The sequence below is a fragment of the Trachurus japonicus genome, chromosome 10, assembly GCF_045865225.1.
Source record: "Trachurus japonicus isolate A0001 chromosome 10, Traja_1.0".
Lineage (NCBI taxonomy): Eukaryota > Metazoa > Chordata > Actinopteri > Carangiformes > Carangidae > Trachurus > Trachurus japonicus.
In genome coordinates, this window is record NC_140916.1 from 4,932,851 (window position 1) to 4,959,687 (window position 26,837).

The window sequence follows — 26,837 nt, forward strand, 5'->3', positions numbered from 1 at the left end:
ACATAAACCTCAAAGTGGCTCAGCGCCAGGACCAAGGCCAACGCCTCCTTCTCAATCATAGAATACGCGCGCTGGTGCTTGTTGAACTTCTTGGAGAAGTAAGAGACGGGATGTTCAACCCCGTCCCCCCCCTCCTGAAGCAGAACAGCACCCGCACCCACATCACTGGCATCAACAGACAGTTTAAATGGACGATCAAACACAGGGGCAGACAGGACTGGGGCCGTCGTCAACAAAGCCTTAATACATTCAAAAGCACGCTGACAGCCCTCAGTCCAGCGAAAACACACCTTCGGGCTCAACAAGTCAGTGAGGGAAGCAGCTACCGCAGAAAAGTTCATACAAAAACTACGGTAGTAGCCCGCCATCCCCAAAAACCGGCGCAATTCCCGCCGTGAACGAGGGACAGGAAAAGAAAGAATAGCCTCCACCTTGGAGTGCACCGGCCTGACTTGGCCCCGACCAACCACTTTGCCCAAATAAGTCACTGTCGCCTGGCCAAACTCGCACTTAGCAAGGTTCAAAGTAAGATTGGCGTCACGCAAACGCCCAAACACAGAATACAGCTGCTGAATGTGTTCGTCCCAGGACCCAGAGTACACAACAATGTCGTCCAAATATACCTCACAACCAGAAAGACCAGACAACACGATATTTACCAGCCGCTGAAAAGTCGCTGGCGCATTACGCATGCCAAACGGCATCACAGTGTACTGAAGGAAAGCGTCTGGAGTCACAAAAGCAGAAATTTCTTTCGCCCGAGGAGTCAGTGGCACCTGCCAATATCCCTTTAACAGGTCAAGTTTTGTTACATACTTGGCACCGCCAACATTATCCACACAATCCTCAACTCGGGGAAGAGGATAACAATCAGGCCGAGTGACTCCATTCACCTTCCTAAAGTCTGTACAGAACCGGTCTGAACCATCAGATTTCATAGCCAGCAGACAGGGAGAACTCCAGGGACTACAGCTGGGTTCAGCAATACCATGGCCCAACATGTAGTCTACCTGCTTCTGCAAGCGTGCACGTTTTTCTGGATTAACTCGGTAGGCATGTTGTTTAATCGGAAACGAATCTCCTACTTCAACATCATGTTGCAGCACCTGGGTCTGAGAAGGCACATCAGAGAACAGTGACATATGCGAACCAATCAACCGGACCACATCCTCACCCTGAGACGGAGGCAGATGCGAAACACAACCATCAAGATTAACCAGCAGTTCAGAATTCTTCAAACGCCCATGAACAACAGCACTGGACAAGGCAACGACATCACCATCAGAATCCAACTCCTCAGACTCCGGCAAATCAGCACCGGACAGCGCCACAGCCGCCTCAGCCCGATCGATCACTTCAGCACCGGACAGCGCCACAACAGGGGAGGGTGAAACAGACCCTCGCTCCAGATAAGGCTTCAACATGTTGACATGACAAAGCCGACTTCGCCTCCTGCGGTCCGGGGTCGCGACCACATAGTCACGAGCGCTAACCTTCTCCCGGACAACATATGGCCCACTGTAACGTGCCTGTAACGATGAGCCAGGAATGGGCAACAGCACCAACACTTTGTCCCCTGGGCTGAAGCTACGGCTCTGCGCATCTTTGTCGAACCAACGCTTCATCTTGCCCTGGGCAACAACCATGCTCTGTTTAGCCAGCTCACAAGCACGACGAAGTTTTGAACGAAACTCACACACATAGTCCAGCAGATTCTGTGGGTCTGCACTACCAACCCATTTTTCATGCAGCAATTTAAGCGGACCGCGCACCGTATGGGCAAACACAAGCTCAGCAGGACTGAAACCCAGCGACTCCTGTACCACCTCACGCACAGCGAAGAGAAGCAGGTGGACACCCTCATCCCAATCCTTACCATACTCGAGGCAGTAAGTGCGCAGCATAGATTTTAGGGTCTGGTGAAACCGCTCAAGCGCACCCTGACTCTCTGGATGGTACGCGCTGGAATGACAATGAGAAATGTCAAGCTGCTTCACCACTTGTGCAAAAACCTTAGACATAAAATTTGACCCCTGGTCCGTCTGCACCACCCGTGGCAAACCAAACAAGGAAAAAAACTTAGTCAACGCTTTAACGACTGCAGGGGCGGTGATCCTACGCAGAGGAATAGCCTCAGGAAAACGAGTGTTAGCGCACATAATGGTCAGGAGAAACTGATGACCCGCCTTGGTGCGGGGAAGAGGCCCTACACAGTCTATGATAACACGTTCGAAAGGCTCTCCTACAACAGGAATTGGATAGAGCGGGAACGGGGGAACGGTTTGATTGGGCTTACCAGCGAGTTGACACACATGGCAGGTCCTACAGTGCTGACGCACATCGGCTTTAAGACCCGGCCAAAAAAAACAACGCAACACTCTATCATATGTCTTATTTACCCCAAGATGGCCAGCCAGAGGATTATCATGGGCCAGCTTCAAAACCTCTGGTCGAAACAGCTGTGGAACTACAACTTGCTTCACAACCCCCCAATCCTCTTGAAAACCCAAACGCGGTGGCACCCACACACGCATCAGCACCCCGTCCTTCAAGAAATACCTAGGAGACCCACCCCCATCATCATCATTCAAACCCACAGCCGCAAAGAGAGAAACCAGCGTGGGATCACGCTGCTGCTCGATGATAAGCTGTTCACGTGACATGGACAATTTAACCTCTGAACTGTCCGATAGAGAAGGGGGAGATGGCGGGGGAAGAGAAACCGGGTCTGGGGAGGGAAGGGCTGGTAGCACTGACGAACCCTCCTCAGCCATAAAACTGTCACTCAACTCTACTTCCTCGTCACCGGACTCAGGCTGCAGCTGACGTTGCTTTGCTGCCATGGCACGGGTAATAGCGCAGACAGAAAACACCCCTGGGAACTTTCTCACCAACTCATCTGAACAGCTGTTACTTCAGGATTAAGCAGGACCTTCCCCCCCGCTAAATCGTTCCCCAGGATGAAAGACACCCCCCCGACAGGAAACTCATCACTGACACCAACAATAACAGGGCCCGTAACCAACTCTGAGTCCAGGTGAATGGTGTGCAAAGGAACCCCCACAAACTGCATCCCAAACCCACGGACCAACGCAGCCGACTCGGTTGAAGATTTCTCAGACAGAGGCAACACCCCACTCAAAATGACAGACTGAGAGGCTGCACTGTCCCTCAGAATAACGACAGGGACTTTCGGACCTCCCGCAGTCAGCGAGACCGCCCCCTTCATGACGAAAGGCAAAAACACATCATCAAGCTCCGGAGACTGCCCAGGATGGGAGCGTGAGAGAGACGGACTGGGAGCACTAGGAGACTGACTCAATGAGCTTTCGGTTTTTAACAAATTAACAGCTTTAGGAGGCTTGCCCCTTTTGTTCAAAGCAAAACAGTAATTAACTGTATGGCCACGCTTCTTGCAAAAGAAACAAACCCTGTCACTCTCCTTACCCCCCACACTCTCCCTACCCCCTGGCTTTACACTCGGGCCACTCCACTCTCCACTCACCTTCTGCGTCACAGGGGGCCTGGGCGCAGAGAAGCTGCGACCCAGGGAGGACTGCGGCTTATCATAACTGTCCCTATGAGTCAAAACGTATTCATCAGCAAGTACCGCAGCCCTAGAAATTTCTAACACGTTACGGTCATTAATGTGTGTCACAATTCGTTCAGGCAAACAATTCTTAAAGTCTTCCAACAACACCAACTCACGCAAGGCAGCGAAATCAGAAACATTCATAGAGCGACACCAACGATCAAATAACACTCCCTTCTCATGACCAAACTCGACGTATGTCTGCTCATCTGACTTCTTGAGACGACGGTACCTCTGGCGATATGCCTCGGGCACTAACTCGTATGCCCTCAGTACCGCCTCTTTGACATGATCATAATTCAGGCTCATACCAGACTCCAAAGACGCGTAGACATCCTGGGCCTTGCCCGTGAACACACATTGCAAAAGCAAGGGCCAAACCTGCCTAGGCCACCCCAGGGTCACAGCTACACGTTCAAACAGGGTGAAATATTTGTCAACATCTTTATCACTAAAAGACGGAACGAAACGGATGCATCTATTTATATCAAAACCACTGGAGGCAGGAGGGAGAGGGGGAGGAGGAGGTGCCTGCTGTAACTCCAGCTCCTTCAGACGCACCTGCCTCTTTGTCTCTTCCTCCAGCTTCCGCACCTCCAGATCACCCGACAGCTCTTTCTCCCTCAGATCCAGACGGCGCAACTCAACCTGCAGCTCCAATCCCCTGAGACGAGCCGCTTCATCCACACCTGACCCTGCCTCCACCCCCTTCATGACCGGTTCACTCAAAAGACCCTCTTTATACAACACAGACAACAGCTCAGTTCTTATAGCCTGCTTCTTCATTTGCTTGGTCACCGTAACTTTAAGAAAACTGGCCAGAGAAATTAACTGCTCTTTAGTGCAAGAACAGAACTGCTCCATCGTTGGATGAGCAACAAACTCCTCAGCACTAAACGCCATGACGAAACTGGCCACACTGATCAGACAAGGGCGAGAAAAAAAAAACCAGACCGCCCACCAACCTACTCCCTCAAAATACCACCCAAGAGGGCAAAACACAGCAGCACCAAAAAAAAACCCACGGTGCACAAACGTGCCGGCCAAAAGAACACAGACAACCACACTAGGAAGTCCACGCCCACAGCAATTTACCCAAAACCGCCTGGATGACAGTGCCACTGCACACGTCACGACATCACTTGCGCAACAACCACACTAAGAAAGCACAAGCCAACAAACACTGTCAGTGACAACCAAGTCGCACCACAAAATCAACCAGATACGGCCTACCACAATAGACACGGCACTCACAGTTGGAATCAACAGAAACACTGAAGACCCAACATGTAACAGACGAGCCCCCAAATATGTTACGGACCTTGAAGAAAGGCTCGTAAGGCCCGGAACATATCAAATAAACAAACCAGAAACAACGGTTGCCACTAAAGAATAATAAATGTTTATTGGGTTAAACAAACAAATACGAAGAGCAACAAACCAAAAGGGTTGGAGGTTCCCGGCCAAAACAAACAAAAGAGAGGGGAACACTGAGCCAGCCATCGGCCGTCGTACTCAGTGTTCACCCCCGAAACTAAGGCTGCCTAAATAATCCACTAAACCTAAATGAAAGAAAAGGGTAATCCGAAAACAGGACTACCGGGAACCTCCGAACCGAAAACCAAAATAACAAAAGCTCAAAGGATTCTTGGCATGGGGGAAACCGGAGCCTCGGTCTCCTCACCCGTTCACCTGCAGGGAAGAATAGAGAGAGAAACAGTGATTCACAGCCTCCTCAAGTCAGCTCCAGCTGACGAGGTGATGAGTCTCACCTGGGACTGGCTGCGAGAGAGAGAGAGAGAGAGAGAAAGGTGAAGAGAGACACAAACACACACGCCCACGCCCACACACAAGCACACACACATTCACACACAGAGCCCCACCTCCTGGCCACACGTAACACCCATTTTTACAAACAGTTTGTTTGTCTCAAAGGGCTTTACATGGCATCATAACAACATCCTCTGCCCTTAGACCCTCACATCCACTGAGGAAAAACTGCATAGAAAACCCTTTTAACAGGGAAAAATTTGGAGAAACCTCAGGGTGAGAGAGGGGAGATCCCTCACCCAGGACAGGCAGAGGTGACATAGATGTTGTATACAGACAAGAAAACAGTTATGAATATGGAATATAACACAGAATATGGAAAACATTATTATTATTATTATTTAAGTAGCTAGAAGTTTGGAAAACTACAGTGTCAAATTAGTTCCCTCACCACTGCCTGCCCCACAGTATGCCTCTATGTAGCAACTACAATGTTAACTATTATGTAACTGTACAATACATATATCCCGCTTATTACACAGTTCTTCTCCTCTGTGCTCCTCTGACCAGAGCGGCTTCCCGGCAACGATGTTTCTACTCGACTATACGGCCCGTTATTCAGAAATAATAGCCTAATAATAATAGAGCGAATGTAGCCTAATAACTAAATAATTTAAAAAAAAACAGGCCAATATACGAGTGATTTTATTCCAAGACTCACCTCCGATATCGTCTGTGACACTGTGGATGTGCCCAGGCGGTAGCTGGCAGAGACGCTCTGCTCTGAGCAGCCGGTCGCCAGGACGCGCAGTGTCACTGCCACTCTCTGCGCCGCACTGACCGGTGAGCGATGGGTGCCCTGGCGGAGAAGAAACGGTGCCAGGCGCCCGACAAGCTCATCAAACTTTGTGTTTTCCATACGGAAATATTCAAAGTATTTCTCCTCGTCCATTGTTTTCATTTGGCGCACCAACGTGCCAAACTCCCCCGCCTCATCCCTTGTTTCGTTAAGTGGCCTTATATACCATCTTCTTTTTCTTTTTTTTTCTAAAGCGAAAAGGCAAATAATACCCCTTTCCCACTGGTCAAAAAACCCGTTTAAACCCGCTAACAATCGGCTTTTGGTGGCAGTGGGAAAGGCGCACCGAGCCGAGTCGACCCGCGTCGACGCGGGTCAAACGACTCGGCAAGCGACGCGGGTTAAAATCGCCTTTAATCAGCTCGGCTCCGAACGGCTTGCAGTGGGAACGCCAGACCCGCGTCAACCCGCTAATTTACGTGATGACACTGAACGTTACGTGACGTCACGTCATCGCGCCGGTCGCGTCTCTTATCACGTACCAAAACAAAGCTCTGCTCCGCTCTCATTCGAGACTGGGATCAAAAGATCAAACAACACTGACCAAAAACGATTGAAAAAAAAGAAACGACAGTCTGTTTAACTGATGTGTTGTGTCGCGGACGTCCGTCACATGGCCGCGGCAGACTCGCTGTCCTCCGCGGTCCTGGTGCTCCAGGTCAGCCAGACACCTCGTCTGCCTCGGCGGACAGACACTCCGCGGCGGGCGGCTGTGGCACGACTGTGTGTGTCTCTTGCACCGCGGATGAGAGCGGGGCGACTGGTTTATGCTCTGTCTGATCCCCCAGCGGGGGGGCAGACTCGGCTCATTTTGGTCAATGGGAAAAGGGTCAAATGCCGATTGTTGGCGGGTCGACCCGCGTTTAAAAAACCCGCGTCAACCCGCTAATTTTAGTGGGAAAACGGCTTACGTTCTTCCTCTTCGTCTGATGTCGCCATGGCAATAAGTGAAGTATTGTGGGAAATGTAGGAAATTGGAATGTTCAACTATGAAACCAGTACGCTCGACTATGACACCTCAAACGTCCGCGGACAGTGCGCACGGAGTCCGCGCTGCTCACAGTACGCGCACAGTACGCCTGAGCAGTGACGGCTGGTATCAATGGGCTAGTGGGGCTAAGCCTTCCCTGCATTACACAACAAAAGATAAGGTAAAAATATTCTCTAAATAACACACAAAAGATTGTTCTAAGTCTTAGTACAATTGGAACTAGCAACAATATTAAATAGTTTCAAGAAAAACACAGGATATCTTAAATGGGCTAATTTTAATCAGCCCGAGCTCAGCGAGTCTGCTCCTTACAGTCTATGGTCTGCTCCCATTCATTTTGGATGATTGACAGGTGCCATGTCCCGCCCTCGCCATTCACCGACTGTTTGGGCTAATTTCATTCAGCCCACAGGCTGAGCGGTTCTGACCAATCACAGGGCTTAAAGTATTCCGGCCCCGTGCCGGATCTCCGGCGTTTGAAAATTTCAGAAAAAAAAAAAAAACACACACACACACACACAATATTTGGCTGCACACAGAGAAGTTCATGGCTGGAGAAGACGGAGGACAAATGTGTCGTAGGAAGACAACCCTGGCCTGCCTGCGCGTAGGCCTACTGTATGAGCCTGGTGACGTGAGTCAGTCACTCGCTGGAGGCAGTGATACGCCAGGTAGCGTCGGGTCTCTTGCCGCTGTTGACGTCGGCACAAACGAACCTGGTGGTACGAGCGGACGTAACGGCGCGCATTCGATTTCGTTTTTTTTTTTCTCCGTGCAAAAAAAAAGACCCCCCCCCCCCACGCCCCATAACAGAGGAAACGGGCCCTTGGCTGGTCCAGACCCCTAGATTACAATTGTAAGGCAACAAAGCTATAGGACCCTCAGTCAATACTCAATGTGCTTTTTTTTTTTTTTTTTTTAAATCAAATTTTCCCTTCATGTTCTTCTCAGAGTACACCAGAATGCTTCAATGTGTTAAAATCACATTTAATTTTTTTTCTGGGGGGGAATGACCATTGTTGTGAGGTCAGACACACCTGGATTTATCAGTTTGTCTGTATGTGATAATGAAGTGGCTTGAGCTCAGGAAGTAGTGGAAAAAGGATAAAGCCCATTGTCATTAGATCTATTTTTTGACATTTCCACTTTTTATTTTATTTATTTATTTTTTCTACACATAGTTTTCATACATTTCATGCATATATTGATGTTTTAGAGGTCTTGTAATGTCATGGTAACTTGTTGCCAAGTCATGGGAAAGTCATGGAAATTTGAATTAAATGTGAATTAAAATGTGTATGAACCCTGTGTACATCACCAAGCACAATGCCAAAAAGTTGTTTTCTAAATTGCCTATAATGTGTAGGCTATGCGTCGGATCCACCGCACCCCCGCTCCTTGGAAAAAAGTTCAGGCTCAGGATTTTTTTTTACTTTAAGCCCTGCAATCAGCAGCGGGCTGACGCAGGGTCAGTTATTGACAGGCGTCATGTCCCGCCCCCTTGATTTACTTGTCATTGGGGCTAATTTCATTTAGCCCAACACCGCTGTTTTCAGACCAATGACAGGAACCGGAGGGAAAGTTGTGTTGTTGTGGGAGGGAGAAGACAGAAACAGCGGCACTAGGCGCTAGCATCACAGGTAGCTACTTTACTGCTATAAACTGTCTTTGCTAACATGAACGAAGTGGAGAATGTAGTTTCTAAACTCACTGGGAGCACCAGACTTAAATGACATGGCGATAACATACCAGAAAGGCCGTCGATATGAGCTGCATATATCGTCTTCTTTTTTTTAAATTGAGCAATATCGTCGGGTGTGTGTGTGTGTGCGAGCGTGAGAGAGAGAGAGAGAGAGAGAGAGACTGTGTGTCTGTGTGTGTGTGTGGGTGAGAGAGAGCGAGAGAGACTGTGTGTGTGTGTGGGTGAGAGAGAGAGACTGTGTGTGTACGTATGTGTGAGATAACCTGGTGTTTTTTTTTTTTTTTGGACTAGACCCTTCTACTTACTGCAGTGTGTAGGCCTAGTTAGTTGCTATAGGCCTACTTTTGTGAGATGGGATAACCCTAACTTTTAGGTACTGCTGTGTTAACCATTTAATGAGTATAATTTATTTATTAGCCCACCCAACTAATTTGACCACCAGCCGCCACTGCGCCTGAGTATGTGGGGGCCTTAATGCTACGGTTCGTTTCTGCGTGTTTCCGACTTGTCAGAACAAAATGAGCAGCTGGATGAAGTTCAGCTTCCACAGGCTTCCTCTCCTCAACCTGGACTCACTAAAGCTCCGGCTAGTTGAGATAAAAATGGACCTGAATGCCGAAGTGGAATGATTATTATCAGAATGAGCCAGGCAGCCCTCAGAGATGACATCATCCAGGTCAGAGGTCAGTAGGTCAACCTACAGACCCCGGATGTTGATAACAGCTAACCCCGGACTCAGAGGGGAATAGCACTAGCCTATCAGAACTAAATATTGGTGAAATGAAGGAGTTTCTCTGCAGATAATGTGTTATTTAGAGGCTGCATTCTGCTGCCCTGTGGACTCCATTATACGGATATACGCGGCTCTCGGCTGGAGCTCATTTCATCACAACGACTTGTAATGACACCAAAGTTATCTGGGTGAGGAAATGATCGGATTTTATGATAGAAATAAGGTCCATAATGTAAAAAATGGTAATTATCCTTTAACGCCAGGTGTAACTGACTCCGGGTCAGTTTGTCAGCAGCTGTCTCACCTGCTCTGAGCCTCGTGGCCGTGATGACGTCACCTGCCTCCATTGGTCCTGGAGCTCGAGGCCCTGCCCCCTAAACCCAGCCAGTCCAAATATGGGCAGAGAGGGAGACTTCTGTTCTGAACCGGTTCTGCTGACACTGCATCGCTACAGGAAGTTAGTCAAAGGTTTCTCATGTTTCCCCTGGTGAACGGGAGCGTGTGGAGGTTCAGGTTCACACTACACACACACCCCATAATGATGAACACACGTCAAAGTCAAACCTTTGAATTAAAACACTGAGGGCCGGATTTACTAAGATCTCAGATAGCGGACGCTATATTGTTTGTGCCCGCTATAATATTGCGAGTTTGGTTAGTGCACGCAAAACAGGTGATCTACTAAGAGTAACCCGCTAAATGAAAACACGTGCAAACCGCAATATGTAAATGAGGGTTTTGCGCGTGTAATCGTTTCCGCCATGGAGAGAGTGGGCAGAGAGCTGGATGGACGAAGGGACAGAATGACATTTGATCCGATGCATACAATGACAGTGTGGCAGGTCGGGTGTTGCTCTGCTCCACCCCCTCCCACTCAATCGACCGGTGCTTGATTGCACATTGCCAGCACCTGTTAATCATTGCGCTCCTGCGGGGCGCATTCTCTCCCTGGCACTGACCTGGAAAGGCCCTGTGTCGGCGTGCTCCGGCTGTTTGGCGTGCTCTGTTCGCTTGGTGTTGGCGTGATTGTGTGGTTGTTCGCAAGGTAAGTGTGGGTGCGTCGTGCAACGTTGTGTAACGTTATGGCACATTATGGGGTAACAACCGCCGTGATTTTGTTCTCAGTGTTGGCCGTGTCAGTTGGGTTGCAGCTGGAGGAAGTGTGGTGTCCCCTCTCTGCCGTTTTGCAGACTGGGACTTGATCGTGAGTGTTAAAACTCTCTTTATCGGTAAGCATGCTCTTTTACTAATCTTTGTTGTCTATAGTAGCCTTAGGCTAACAGCTGTTGCCCTCTGCTCTGTCCTGCTGTAGCTGCGGTATCTGCAGCGGTTTCGTCTCTCCTCCTGCGCTCCGAGGATGTATTGCACCGCCTATTGCTGACCATCACGGCCATCTAAGGGTAACATCTGCGGCCTCCAGCCCTGGTGCAGCCGCTCCGTTTTCACTCTGTCGTCCACGCCATTGTTTTGTTTTTGGTTGCAGCTCTCCACGCAGCAACAGACTGAAGCCCCACTGCAATTGTTTTTGTTTCTTTGTTTGTTGGTTTATTTGGTTATTTCTTTGTTTATTTTTGGTTAATAATTTATTTGTTTTTCTGGTTCCTCGTTGGGCCAGCTGTTTAGAGCATTTTCTTTCTGTTTATCTATTTTCTTTAAGTCACATATGGTTATTTTGTTTAGTTTTATTTTGGTTATATTTTTGATTTTGTTTATTTAGCTATGGGTAGGCTCTAACGCAACACCTGATTGCCACCCATAGCTGAGTTATTATTTAAATTATAATTTAAGTATTTGTACTCACTTTAAAACAAATAATTTGTATTTATGTTGGTGTGCATGTGGGTGTGAATGTTGTGTGTGAGTGTTTTAGGATAGGCCATTTTAACTAATTGTCTAACCCAACCCTTGAGTGTCGCTCACCTAATTTTGTTTCTTTTCTCCCTGGACAGGAGCTGGGTAGTGCGTGGCAGACTCCCTGGTGGTGGTCCCCATCTCACATCCCTTAAGTTTGCTGTGGCACGTGGTGGTTTGGTTTGTAGTATTTTTGTGTGTTTTAAGTTTCTTTAGTCTGTCCGCCTCCCTGAGTTTGGCCCTGTTCCCCCTTTTTTGTTTATTTCCCCCTTAACTTACCGTGGTGAAGCAGACACTCGGGTCCCCAAAGAACATGTTCATTTTAAATCTAATAAACCATTGTTAAATAAAAATAATTTATATCTTTTGGGAAGTCCGTCTCATGTCCTCTTTAAAACTTTGTGTAACGAACCTGTGTGACCTCATAGTAGTTTTAGTACCGGGTCAAGTTTATTTCCTGGGGTGCAATTCCCCAGGTGGCGTTGTTGGACAACTTCCCCCTCTGCACCACATCTCGCCACAACAGCATGTGTGTTCATCTCTCTCGCGCTCTGTTTAGATAAATAAACACAAATCGCTACAGGGCCCAACTCGTCATATAGTGACGAACAGGCAGCAGCTGCAGCGACAATCACACACCTGTAATATGTGTGTGTGTGTGTGCCGCCCATGATCGAGTGGATTAATAGAGAGCTCAGGTGGGACACACGGATCTAAACGCTCTGACCACAGACCAGAGGGATTAAAGACGGGTGAAGGCAGCGGTGACGTGTCTCAGTCCGGGACCGGGACCGGGACCGAGAGTCGGAGCTGAGCAGCCAGGTGAGAGGAGAGGAAAGGAGAGGAGAGGAGCGCACTGCAGGACAGACGTGCCCCGTGCGTAACGGCGCGTAAAAGACTTTTAACACGGCTGGAAAAACTGTTACAGAATTACCCAGACGTGAGGAAATGCAGAGATGTAAGATCATGGGGCTCTCACAGGTATCAAATCAATAAACGCATACGTTTTGGCAAAGTTGTATCAGTTAGTACATGGTTTTCAGACGTGGTGAATAAAGACGCAAAAACAGCCACCGCAATCTTTTCCTGGTTTGGTAAATCACATTGCACGCGCTAAATAAATCTATTTGCATCTACTCCTCCCAGTATTTAGCACGTTCTGGCTGAAACGCCCATATTTACATTATTCATCAAGGCAAACACGCTAAATGGATCGCACGTGCTATTCTGCGCGTGTGAGGGACGCAATCCTCGGTGCGTCCGGTTAGTAGATCAGGTTCCACATGTATTTGCGCGTGCAATCACGTTTGCACACGTTTTAATACACGCAAACCTTTAGTAAATCCGGCCCTGAGACTCGTCCATGGTCTTTATTTAACATTGGATTTTCAAAATAAAAGCCCTTAATCTGAGTGTTGAACTCTTCAGTTCATATGGGGGAGATGGAAGAGGAGGAGGAAAAGAAGAAAGAGGAAGAGGAGGAAGAGGACAGGGAGGAGAAGAAAGAGGAAGAGGATGAGAGGAAAGAGGAGGAGGAGAGGAAAGAGGAAGAGGAGAGGGAAGAGGAGGCGGAAGAGGAGGAGAAGAAAGAGGAAAAGGAGGAGGAGGAGGATGAGGAAGGAGAAGGAGGAAGAGGATGAAGAAGGAGGAGGAGGAGGAGAAGAAGGAGGAAGAGGAGGAGGAGAAGGAGGAAGAGGAGGAGGAGGAGGAGAAGAATGAGGAAGAGGAGGAGAGGGAAAAGGAGGAGGAGAAGGAGGAAGAGGACAGGGAGGAGAGGGAAGAGGAGGAGGAAAAGGAGGAAGAGGAGGAGAAGGAGGAAGAGGAGAAGAATAAAGGAGAAAGAAGAGGAGGAACAAACTGATGACGAACAGAAAGATGTGAAACTTTTATTTTGCTGCTTCTCTTATTTTTAATCTGAAGAGAAAATGGGTTCATATCCTGTCTCAGTCTGTGTGTGTGTGTGTGTGTGTGTGAGGCGTTCAGGTCTTCTCATTAAACCCTGTAAAAAGGAGCTCTGTCTCTGCACTGCATTAATATTTCATAACGTTTCCTCCAGCGGCGCCGAGCGTGCACGGAGGAAACGTGCACAGATTACAGATGATTTACACACACGCACACACACACACACACACACACACACAGACGACTCGTGAGTTTCACTCCTTCAGTTTATTTTATAAAAACAGATTCTACAGAGACGCCGGGTCGATGATTTAAACCTGCCACATGCTGCAGGACACACACACGCAACACATACGCATATGCACACACACACACACACACACACACACACACACACACACACACACACACACTCACACAGACGTCTGCTCAACACTAGTTTTTACAGAAAACAAATCAATGTTTGATAAAAAATAAGAAGTAAATTCAAACTGTTTCTCTCAGAGTGAAACTACGTTTCCCAGAATTCCTGCAACAAACACACTGAGTTGTTCTGATTTATTCCATTTGTACAGATTATTTGAAGTGGCAGTGAATGCCTCGTGCACCCAGAGGAGCAGCAGGGAATCGAACCTGAGGCCGTTTGGGCCCAGGCCGGTTCAGGGTTTCTTCTTCTTTGGTTGCATCTGGATCCTCCGCCGTGTGTTCACTGACCGTGGGTCATCATCCTGCTGGAGCGGCTACGGATCACCTTCTGGAACAGGTCGTCTGCGAACCAGAACCAGGATCAGAACCCGACTCTCCGCTCTGATTCACATTTTTGTTTTTATTTAAGGTGGAAATCCTACAGAGTTAAGGTGGAAAGAGAAAGTTCCTCTTTAACCAAACACAAACTCACCGTTCCTGAAGCTCTTGGAATCGACCTGTTGGACGGAGACGACACAGTTACTGATTGTCCCTGGAGTTCCTGAACACATCACACCTCTACTGGTCTCCACTTAACTGGTCTAAACTAGAGCACTGGAAAAGAGAGTAGCGACACGCATTGGTCAAGTGGAAACGCCCCCTGGTGGCGGGATATGGGTATTGCAAATGCGCCCAAGAGCTGGCATCTCTGCAGTGTTGGTGAATGAGTAAGTGCGGTATTTTCAATAATTTAAGGACATTTATAGATCACCCACGTTAATAGCATCATCGTGGACCCTTTTACAGATAAATATTAACATATAGTGGCCATTAATTGTTGTGTCACGAATGCTTGCTGTTTTAAATGATAAAGATAAGTCCACTAAAGTGTTTGCGCGCTAAATTCAACTGTGTTAGCTAACTGTTCGCCACTTAAGCCTGTGTTTTCTTTAGTTTGTTTGTTTGGTCAAGCAAGTTATTGTGCTGCTGGCTTTTATTTTATTTCCATGCGAGGCTTTTTATGTTATTTATTTTGACAGCTGGTGGTTGCTTAGCAACTGTAAAGCGTTCGCTCGTCCCCTTTTGTGTTTGTCCGCTGTGTGACCGGTACGTACTGTAAACAGCTCCGTGTGTTTTTATTAATTATCATTTTTTTAATCAAAATTGGAGGAAAAACTTAACATAATACGTTTTGGGTTTGATTTTGTCACATTTTGTAATGTTTTTTAAGTGTTGTCATCTTTTATTTTGTGTGTTATATCTATGTTTATAAAAAAAAAAACAGTTGTTCAACACAATACAATTTAAATTTTGAAATAAATAAATTATAAGCATAACTTAATATGACCAAGGCACCTAAAAGCAAAAACACAGCAGTTTTCATCAATTTACAAGCAAGTTGGCAACACACATACATTGGAGTGAATGGGTTTCTTGGGCGGATTTGCAATACCCATATCCTGCCACTAGGGGGAGAATAAAGTTACCACGGGAGTCTATGGTGGTGTCGCTACTCTCTTTTCCAGTGCTCTAGTCTAAACCGGTGTCTACTGGTCTCAATTAGTGTCTACTAGTGTCTATACTGGTCTCTACTGGTGTCTACTGGTGCCTACTGGTCTCTACTGGTGTCTATTGGTCTCTACTGGTCTCTGATGGTGTCTGCTGGTGTCTACTGGTCTCTACTGGTGTCTACTAGTGTCTATACTGGTCTCTACTGGTGTCTACTGGTGTCTACTGGTGTCTACTGGTGTCTACTAGTGTCTACTGGTGTCTATTGGTCTCTACTGGTGTCTACTGGTGTCCACTGGTGTCTACTGGTCTCTACTGGTGTCTACTGGTGTCTACTGGTCTCTACTGGTGTCTACTAGTGTCTATACTGGTGTCTACTGGTGTTTACTGGTGTCTACTAGTGTCTACTGGTGTCTACTGGTCTCTACTGGTGTCTACTAGTGTCTACTGGTCTCTACTGGTGTCTACTAGTGTCTACTGGTCTCTACCGGTGTCTACTGGTGTCTACTGGTGTCTACTAGTGTCTATTGGTCTCTACTGGTGTCTACTGGTCTCTACTGGTGTCTACTGGTGTCTACTGGTGTCTACTAGTGTCTGTTCGTCTCTACTGGTCTCTACTGGTGTCTACTGGTGTCTACTGGTGTCTACTAGTGTCTATACTGGCCTCTACTGGTGTCTACTGGTGTCTACTGGTCTCTACTGGTCTCTACTGGTGTTTACTGGTGTCTACTGGTCTCTACTGGTGTCTACTGGTCTCTACTGGTGTCTGGTCTCTACTGGTCTCTACTGGTGTCTACTAGTGTCTACTGGTCTCTATTAGTGTCTACTGGTCTATACTGGTCTAAACTGGTGTCTACTGGTGTCTACTGGTCTCTATTAGTGTCTACTGGTCTATACTGGTCTAAACTAGGGGTGGGAAAAAAAATCGATATTGCAATATATTGTTGTGCTCTCTGTCGCAATAAATAATCGATACACTGACGGCAAATATCGATATTTTGTTACAACACCCATTTACCCCGTTGTCACCGTCAGTACTTTTTTTTTTTTCACCATCAATACTTAATCTCTCCTGTCCTTTTTGTGGGGGCGCTAATCCCGTAAATGAGGGTAAAGTAGGCGTGAGTAGCGGCAGAAGAAGAAGACCCACCCGCAAGTTTCCACCAGAGTTTCCACTCTAAAGTGTGCACCCACTTTGGCTTTTACGAAACAGATGACAGGAGAACACTGGATAAAGAATATAATCTGCAAGAACTGTTTTGCGAAGGTAAAATATACAGCAACCACACAGACAGGCGTATGTGTCTCTGTGTGTGTGTGAGTTACTACGGTTACCGCAACGCTCCCGTCCCCCGGACATTTCTGCAGCTTGATTTACATGATCCGGTCTGAGACATGAGTCGTCCCACTGCGCTCTGCACGTCACACCAACTATCGTACATTTGTAGGAGGGAGTTGTAGTTGCTGTTGTTGCCGTTGTGTGCGACGTAGAGCTGCAGCTTCGACTAGAGAGTTTTTTCTTTTTTCCCCCCAATCGCCCGTTCATTCAGCCTGGTGAGGGAGGACGGAGTGGAGTGGAGTGGGGGGGGGTGTTGGCGCTGTCTTATAATGTCAGCCTGGTGAGGGAGGACGGAGTGGGGGGGGTTGGCGCTGTCTTATACAGTAATGTTACAGAAAACCTGCATGTTTTTTCTCCTCATGTCCTACACTAGAGAACTTGTTCTTCTTATCACCAAAGAGGCTGCTCTCTCTCTCTGACAGCTGATTTTTTAAATACCACGAATGGAAAGCATAAGAAACTACATAAAACAAGTTGTTACTGACTTTTAAGTATCATAAAGCACTGTCCTGGTTTACATAAGACATGTTATTAATGTTCATGCACTTTAATGTCTCCAGCTGTACAGTGTTTATTCATTTGTACATTGTACAAAGTTTTGGAATAAATGCATGAGACTTTTTCCTTTTTATGTTTTTTTTTCAGTCACATATATCGTGATATATCGTTGATGAAATTTCTTGCAATATATCGAATATCGCAGATATCGTGTATCGTGATATTATCATTATCGTGGGCCAAATATCGCCACAGTATCGAATCGTGAGTTACCCATATCGTCCCACCCCTAGTCTAAACGGGTGTCTACTGGTGTCTACTAGCCTCTACTGGTCTCTATTAGTGTCTACTGGTCTAAACTGTTGTATTCATTAGATTCACATGACGTCACTGTGTTTCTGCGCCGCCATATTTGTGTCCGAATCAGGGCAATCTGGGCACAGATCACAGCGTCACGTTACCAGAACAAGTGGAGTAGTAGGAGTAAATCAGCAAGAGACCGAAAATTGACGTTATTTGAAAGATGCCAGGATTATATTGTGCTGTTGACTGTGATAGCAGTCGCCAAAGAAACCCCGGACTGCAGTTTTATTCCATCCCAAAAGACGTAAAGTTATAGACGGAATAAATAGTTGACTGCAGGCAGTCTATCAGCATGGGCTGTGACAAGTCTCACAAAAAGAGGGGATTCACTTTTTTTTAATAACATGCTGGTCTAAACTGGTGTCTACTGGTCTCTACCGGTGTGTCTACTGGTGTCTACTGGTCTCTACTGGTGTCTACTGGTCTAAACTGGTGTCTACTGGTCTCTACTGGTGTTTACTGGTCTAAACTGGTGTCTACTGGTCTCTACTGGTGTCTACTGGTCTAAACTGGTGTCTACTGGTCTCTATTTGTCTCTACTGGTGTCTACTGGTCTCTACTGGTCTCAACTGGTCTCTACTGGTCTAAACTGGTGTCTACTGGTCACTACTTGTCTCAACTGGTCTCTATTTGTCTCTACTGGTCTCTACTGGTGTCTACTGGTCTCTACTGATCTGAGTCTCACCCTGGAAGCCGCTGATCTGAGAGGAGCTGCAGGTCCATCAGCCTGTTCCCTGTCGACCTGTCGAACTGGTGTCTACTGGTCTCTACTGGTCTATGCTGGTGTCTACTGGTCTCTACGGGTGTCTACTGGTCTCTAGTGGTGTCTATGGGTGTCTACTGGTCTCTACCAGCGTCTACTGGTCTATACTGGTCTAAACTGGTCTATACTGGTCTCTACTGGTGTCTACGGGTGTCTACTGGTCTCTACTGATGTCTACTGGTCTAAACTGGTGTCTACTGGTGTCTACTGGTCTCAATTGGTCTCTACTGGTCTCTACTGGCCTCTACTGGTGTCTACTGGTCTCTACTGGTCTAAACTGGTGTCTAGTGTCTACTGGTCTCTATTGGTCTAAACTGGTCTCTACCGGTGTCTACTGGTCTCTACCAGTGTCTGGTCTCTACTGGTCTCTACTGGTCTAAACTGTTGTATACTGGTCTGAACTGGTGTCTATTGGTCTAAACTGGTCTCTACAGGTCTAAACTGGTCTCTACTGGTCTAAACTGGTGTCTACTGGTCTCTACCAGTATGTCTACTGGTCTCTACTGGTGTCTACTGGTCTAAACTGGTGTCTACTGGTCTCTACCGGTGTGTCTACTGGTGTCTACTGGTCTAAACTGGTGTCTACTGGTCTCTACTGGTGTTTACTGGTCTAAACTGGTGTCTACTGGTCTCTATTGGTGTCTACTGGTCTCTATTTGTCTCAACTGGTCTCTACTGGTCTCTACCGGTGTCTACTGGTCTCTACTGGTCTCAACCGGTCTCTACTGGTCTAAACTGGTGTCTACTGGTCACTACTTGTCTCAACTGGTCTCTATTTGTCTCTACTGGTCTCTACTGGTGTCTACTGGTCTCTACTGATCTGAGTCTCACCCTGGAAGCCGCTGATCTGAGAGGAGCTGCAGGTCCATCAGCCTGTTCCCTGTCAACCTTTGGAGCTGCAGAGACAAGAACAGGATCAGGACTCGACTCCAGGACCAGGATCCAGTTCCTGAACCCCAGGACCCTGCACTGTAAAAACTCAAAATCTTTCCAATTAACTTGTTTTTAGATCATTTTCACTTGTTTCAAACTAATTTTCACTTGAAATAAGTAGAAAAATCTGCCAGTGAAAGCAAGTTTTTTGTGCTTGTTAGAAAAACTTGCTCCACTATCAGATTTTTCTACTTATTTCAAGTGAAAATCTGCTTGAAAGAAGTAAAAAGTGTCTAAAAACGTTACTTTTAATGTGATTAGTCTTATTTTAAGTAGAATGAGATTTGTTTTGACTAGAAATAAGACAAATATTCTTGGTAAGATTTTGAGTTTTTGCAGTGTGGTCTGAGTCCTGAACCCCAGGACCCTGGTCTGGGTCTTGAACCCTGCAAAGGGGCGGAGACTCACGCAGAGGTTTGATGATGCTGTTGACGCCGTGGACGACCCCGTTAGTGGCCATCAGGTCGGCGTCGGCAACCGGGACCCTGTTGACGTAGACGGTGTAGTTCCTCTGGAAGAACCAAACACACCAATCAGTCGCATCGATTAGCACCGATCAGAGACCAATCAGATGTATCGATGACTCACCACGCCCAGCTCCAGCTTCACTCCCTGCAGCGGCTTCAGTCTGGTGTGAGAGCCGACGCCCCCGCTCACCAACATGCCCTCCCCCAGGTGATACCTGAGCACGGCTGACAGCTCCTGAGGGTTACCTAGCAACAGACACACACCTGTTACAGCTCCTGTCCACAACAACAACTCATGTTTAAATGTTGGATCCTGGTTCTAGAGGGTCAGAGTTAGAGGAGGTGACATCATCAGGTTGATGGAGCTGAACCTGCTAGATGTTCTGGAAACACAATGATGGCTCTGCACGCCGTGTTTTACTGTCTTTCTTAGCACTGTTACCTCACTTTATTAAGTTTTAGCAACGACCGGCTCGTCACAGAGGCAGCAGCTGGTCTGCAGAGCTGCTCGGCCAGCCAACCTCCGTCGTCATCCCGGGGGAGAAAACGATCGCTAATTAAAGCAGAAGTAAGCGGAATGTTTGTGTTAATATAAGTCTTAAATAGTTGTATCTTCCGACAGCAATCACTTATATAGAGTGTTTGGTCTGTCAGTCACTCTGCTCTGCTGTAAGCAGAGGAGAAAACTTTCCTTGTATCCTACAACCTTTATCCAATGAGGAGAGAGAACGGCATAAAGGGGCGGTCCTCTCTGTGTGTGCAGCCAAGTTATGCGCGTGAATGTGGTGACGTAGGGACGAGGGCGGGGACTGCTAACTCCATCGGCTGATATGAAGTTAGCCAAAACCACCGGATCGCTTACTTCTGCTTTAACTTACCCGCAGGTTTTTAGAGGTTTACCGCCGGCTGGTTAAATTATTTTTAGGAGGTAAATGTTGGTCTCATTGATGAAATCTAACACCTGTATTGGTAGCATTAGTTAGTTTGAATGAAAGGTGAAGCTTCAGGTGTGAACTGGAGAAAGGAGCAGCGCTGCCCCAGGGCTCTAGCCTACGTACAGAAAGCCATAGGCAGTGGCTCATTTGCATTTAAAGGGACAGGCGCTGAAACTGGGCTGTGATGTTTGATCTGTTGAGTATTTTGACTGAAGCAGGTCACAGACACTCAGGAACTATTTTAATTTGTGGAAAAGGAGCAGAATGTCCCTTTAACCAGGAAGCAGCTGTGGCAGTGGAGCGGTGATGTCACTGGTGATGTCACAGATGTTGTGTTCATGTCATGTTTCATACTCACGCATCATCCGGTTGCGCTCGGCCTGCGTCATGGCGCTGAAGGCGTCGTTGGTGGGGGCGAAGAAGGTGAGCGCCCCCTCCTGGTTGAGCAGCTCCGTCATCCCGGCCGTCTGGATCGCACCAACCAGGAGGCTGGAACCACAGGGGGGCGGGGCAAGAGGGGCGGGGCCATGAGCGTTATGTGGACGGGAGGGAGAGAAGAGAGAGCCCTCTATTATTACTTTATTTATTATTATCAATACTATGAATAATCATGCTGCTATGAGCACTTTGCACTTTGTCCACCACACGTGTCCACCACACACACAGTATATGACAATCAACATCTTGCTGCTATAAGCACTTTGCACTTTGCCTACCTCATACATGTTGTTGTCTAAGTTTTGTCCATTGTCTAACTGTGTCTGTTTATGCCTCACCTTTGTATAGTAGCTTGTATTCTGTGTATTTTTTAACTTTTATGTTATGTGTAGGGACTACAGATGGAAATTAGCTGGGAGCTAAATCTGGTGCAACCATCTTTTCATTTTTTTTCCTTTAAATGATTAATGTAATTGCACACTGTCCCTTATTAAACTAATAAACTATAAACTAAACTAAACTAAACTCTGATTGGCTGGCATGTTCTCACCTGAAGCGGTCGTCGCCCTTCAGGACGTCCATGATGGTTCCCGCCGGCGGCGTCAGGACTTTGTCCACGGTGAACATGGCGCCGTAGCGGCCCGTCTTGTCGTGAGCCGCGATGCAGGCGTTCTCGATGCACAGGTTCTACAACACAACACAACACAGGTCTAGACCTAGACCACCTGGACCATCTGGACCACCTGAGATACAGGTCTAGACCTGAACCACCTGAGATACAGGTCTAGACCTGGACCACCTGGACCACCTGAGATACAGGTCTAGACCTGGACCACCTGGACCACCTGGACCACCTGAGATACAGGTCTACACCTGGACCACCTGAGACACAGGTCTAGACCTGGACCACCTGAGATACAGGTCTACACCAGGACCACCTGAAATACAGGTCTACACCTGGACCACAGGTCTAGACCTGGACCAGCTGGACCACCTGGGACACAGGTCTAAACCTGGACCACCTGAGATACAGGTCTAAACCTGGACCACCTGGACCACCTGAGATACAGGTCTAGACCTGGACCACCTGAGACACAGGTCTAGACCTGGACCACCTGAGATACAGGTCTACACCAGGACCACCTGAAATACAGGTCTACACCTGGACCACCTGAGATGCAGGTCTAGACCTGGACCACCTGGACCACCTGAGACACAGGTCTAAACCTGGACCACCTGGACCACCTGAGATACAGGTCTAAACCTGGACCACCTGGACCACCTGAGATACAGGTCTAGACCTGGACCACCTGGACCTGGACCTGGATGTGGAATCTCTCTCTGGTCCTGGACTCAGCCTGATGCAGATCATTGAGCTGTCTCACTGTTGATGTTGGTCTGTGGATCAGACCAGGATCTGAAGTGGTCTCTGGTGGCTCCACGTGGTTCTGGTCCAGGATGAACTCACCACATGCCACAGAGTTTCCAGACCGGGTCTTCCTCTTTAACCTTTACCTCAATGAGAAACAGACACGAACTGAATGACCTCATGATGTCATCACTGCGGAGGCGGAGACAATGACAACAGACAATCCTCACAGTTGCCTAGCAACGGATGACACAGCCGCAGGACTCAGACGGTCTCTGCAGGATCCAGGTCTGAGTCACTGACCGACGCTTCCAGGAAAAGGAAAACCACCGGCTCATTATGGACTCAGCGGTTTCCAGTCAGGACCAGGTTCTGGAGCTGGACTCATCAGGACCTCCAGAAAACCACTGTGAGAGCTGCGCTTGGTCCTCCAGACCGCCAGACATCACCACCATCATCATCATCATCATCAGCTGAGAATACCAGGTTTGTTTCCACCAGGACGACCAAAGATATTCAATATATGGAAAGATACTCCATGAGAGGCTGCTCCAATGATAGAAATGGTTTCACTTCCTATCTCTCTAAATGGGCGTGGCCAACCGTCACCCCACCTCGTCTGTGAACGTGTGTGTGGATTTATACAATTTGTAGGTAGATGAAAGTGAGATATTTATATTTTCTTATGATAACATTAAAAATTTACACTACTAACAGTCATATTTAGCATGACAAAAATAATTTAAATCATTTTCATGGGAGTTCGCAGCCATTTGTTTGACGTTGCCTAGGAGATCCGTGCCAAATCTCGCGAGAGTGTGTCGTAGAGACAGAGACAGGTCTTGAACAAAGTGGATTTTCTCCTGATGTGTCTGTCTGAAAATTGCCATTTTCATGTCAAACTGTTCAGAAGAGATGTGGCTTGTGGAAAATGAGTCCAAAATTTACTTCAGTGACTGTGGGGAGAAAGACTCGACCATAATCTGTGTTCACGTTCAATTTTCCCATTGGAGTCAATACATTCTATGCTGCCTCTGGTCTCCCTAAAGGGGCGTGGCCGTGCAGAAGCCCACGTGACATCATACAAGCTGCCTTCTCATGGAAGGTCTTGGTTTATAAACCGTCTTTGGGATGACGGAGCTCTGACTCGTCGTTTACACGTGGACCAATTGACCTCTGGCTAAGCCCCGCCCCCTCCACTCACTCGGACAAACAGTCAACATTCGGTGACAGTTGCTATGGCAGCTGTCACAGTAGGAGACATTTCACAGGAGGCAATTGATGATTTTTGGAGACAGAAAGATTAAATATCATCTCCAAGTCACCAAATCTTCACTTAGCTTTACTGCTATGGCTGTCGGTTGCCGCGAAACGCCGATAGCGACTGGCTAATTTCTGTTAGCCTGTCTATGAAGTTTTACATTAAGTTAGCATTAAGCTAGCAGACTTTATGCTTAGTTGTGATACTGGCTAACATCTAAACATCTCTGACAATATGTTGCCTCAAATACGTTGTTGACTTAACTTAGAACAGATGTAGACATCCTTGTTAATTTTATCCACGTTTAGTTGCTGTTGTGGTCTACCGCATAACTTTATCCAGAGCAGACACTTCTCTCGGGTGAGATATGGCTTGGGAAAAGGTAAAAAAAAAATACACCCCGTCGCCCAGCCTCTCGGGATACCTAGTGTCGGAGTTGCAACTTGCATGTACCCCATGCACACCGTTTGACCATTTTAAACTTAAAATGTCAAGAAAAAACATATAAAAACGAATGAAAACTGACTAACTGCAATGCATTTCAATGGACGTGGAAGCAGAGAATGACGCTCTGACTCGTCGTTTACACATAGACCAATAGGACGACGGCGCTCTGACTCGTCGTTTACACGTGGACCAATAGGACGACGGCGCTCTGACTCGTCGTTTACACGTGGACCAATAGGACGACGGAGCTCTGACTTGTTATGTCAACCAATAGGAGGACGGAGCTCTGACTCGTTATTTACATGTCAACCAATAGGAGGACGCAGCTCTGTCGCAGGTGTGGAGACCATAGATACAAATAGATGCCGCCTCTGACGCTGCTGTCCATTAAACGATACGTCAACGCGGCGGCCATCTTGGTCAGGGCAAACCGTGTCTACTTACTGCATTTAGGCAGAGGTCTGTCAACCATTAAAATCACCATAACTCACTGAATATTCAACCGATTTTCAAGCCGTTTGGTTTCTTATAAATGTCAGACATTTATTTATGATACATCCTACATACACTTACTGTACACATACTCAGACACACACGCACATGCATAAATATACTGAAATTTGTTCTACAAGGGTCTGACTGCTGACTGTCTATGGTCAGAAAGCCCTGACCAAGATGGCCGCCGTGTTGACGCGTCTGACAGGCCTGAATGTGGCGACTACTGCTGCGTTCAAGACAACTCGGAAGTCGGAAAAAAACGAGCTCCAAGTTGTAAAAAATGAATTGAACGGCGTCGAACTAACGAAATTACAGGTCAGAAACTCGAGTATCATATCAGAGCTCCGACATTCCGACTTGACGTCATGACAACATCAAAACATGGCAGCCCTCGTCTTAAACGGTTAGAATTTAGACATTTTAAGTTATTTGTTGAGGTTTGAATGCATATTTTTGTGTATTATTGCAGTAGCCTATATGAAATACGTTTATATTAAGCTGTGATTGTTGTATGGTGTGAAATTGCGGTCCTCGTATGTAACGGAAATAACGTTTAACTGTTATCAAGGCTGTAACATTATATGTGCACTCATCTGCAGCGTCTCCTCTCCTCCAAAATAAACATCATTTACTGCTGCATTGATTTTTCGTATTCAGCTATGAGCCACAATATGCCAAACTTCCTTCAGGTATCCATGTTTTTTTTTTTCTTCCGAGTTCCTGCAGCGTGAACGAAATGATGTCGGAAGTCGGAAATTTCCGAGTTGGGAATTTCGACCTCCGAGTTGTCTTGAACGCAGCATTACGTGTATATATCTATGGTGAAGACTCACGTTTCTGTAGACAAAGACTCTCAGTCTGAGTCCTCCCAGAGTCTCCAGCTCCTGGCCGTGGTACAGAGACTTAGACGACAGCTGCTGCTTCAGCAGGTGGTTGGTCATCAGCTTCCTCAGGTCAGAGGTCATCGTCACACTTCCTGTCACACAAAGGTAAACACAGGGTCAACTTCCTGTTACACACACACACACACACACACACACAGGTGTGAGGATGACAGTCAGAGGAGATGAAGAAGACACAACAACAGTGTGTTACCTTTGAAGGCGTCGTTCAGTGGAACCAGCAGGGTCAGAGCCTCGGACCCCGTCAGGTGGGGTCTCAGACCGGCTTCCTCAAACAGTTTGGTTGCCGTGGAAACAGATGAATCTTCGGCAAGCTCCAGGAGAGTTTTGGCTGTAGAGGATCAAATCATTGAGATCATTGAGTTTCTACTGCGTTAGCTTCAGCATTAACAGCAGTAGCTCCAGCCATGGGCATCAGCAGCAGCTTCAGCAGCAGCAGCAGCAGCTTCAGCGTCAGCAGCAGCTTCAGCGTCAGCTTCAGCTTCAGCAGCGTCAGCAGCAGCTTCAGTAGCTTCAGCTTCAGCAGCAGCAGCAGCTTCAGCGTCAGCAGCAGCTTCAGCAGCAGCAGCGTCAGCAGCAGCTTCAGCAGCAGCAGCAGCAGCTTCAGCTTCAGCGTCAGCAGCAGCATTAGCAGCAGCTTCAGCTTCAGCGTCTACAGCTCCTCTCCCCTGGGGGGCTACATAACGTGGTCTCTCTCTCTGTCTCTGTACCTGAGTCTGGGATCAGCAGCTCGTTGATGTAGTGGACGACTCCGTTGGTTCCCAGCTGGTCCTTCCTGGTGATGATGGCCTTGCCGTTCAGGGTCATCTGGTCTCCGTCGCAGCCGACCTCCAGGACCGTTCCCTGCAGAGTCTCCATCGGAGCGCCGGACACGATCGACTCCGAACACTGCATCTGCCTCAGGATGTGGTAGTTGAGCAGGTCTGAGGAAACAGAGGAGGACACGGGTCAGTCAGGTTCAACCGGCGGAACGCCGGAACGCCGGAACGCTGCCTCCTGGTTTCACCTTTCAGAGCCACGGGGTCTCCCAGGATCCTGTTCAGCGTCTCCTGAGGAATCTTCTCGAAGGCCTCGTTGGTGGGAGCGAAGATGGTGTACTGCCCCTCCTCCTCCAGCATGGCGGTCAGACCGGCCGCCGCGATGGCCGTCTGAAACACAGCAGTCTCAGACTAAAACCTGGATCTGGATCAGAGTGAAACCTGGACCTGGATCAGACTGAAACCTGGACCTGGACCTGGATCAGACTGAAACCTGGATCTGGATCAGACTGAAACCTGGACCTGGATCAGACTGAAACCTGGATCTGGATC

The 26,837-nt window shown here is 47.6% G+C and overlaps 1 protein-coding gene across 1 annotated transcript in view; it reads right to left on the reverse strand.

Moving 5' to 3' along the window:
* Positions 1 to 13,652: 13,652 nt before the first annotated feature.
* Positions 13,653 to 26,837, reverse strand: part of tgfbi (transforming growth factor, beta-induced) — a 28,205-nt gene continuing 15,020 nt past the window's right edge. Inside the window, exons 7-17 of the mRNA XM_085789002.1 lie at positions 26,534 to 26,675; positions 26,238 to 26,450; positions 25,721 to 25,858; positions 25,459 to 25,601; positions 21,601 to 21,737; positions 20,971 to 21,101; positions 19,799 to 19,923; positions 19,619 to 19,721; positions 19,109 to 19,173; positions 14,299 to 14,323; positions 13,653 to 14,168 (exon numbers count right to left, since the gene is read on the reverse strand). Of these exons, the coding sequence (XP_085645128.1) occupies positions 14,107 to 14,168; positions 14,299 to 14,323; positions 19,109 to 19,173; positions 19,619 to 19,721; positions 19,799 to 19,923; positions 20,971 to 21,101; positions 21,601 to 21,737; positions 25,459 to 25,601; positions 25,721 to 25,858; positions 26,238 to 26,450; positions 26,534 to 26,675 (1,284 nt within the window). The 3' untranslated portion in view covers positions 13,653 to 14,106. The remainder of the gene's footprint in view (positions 14,169 to 14,298; positions 14,324 to 19,108; positions 19,174 to 19,618; positions 19,722 to 19,798; positions 19,924 to 20,970; positions 21,102 to 21,600; positions 21,738 to 25,458; positions 25,602 to 25,720; positions 25,859 to 26,237; positions 26,451 to 26,533; positions 26,676 to 26,837) is intronic.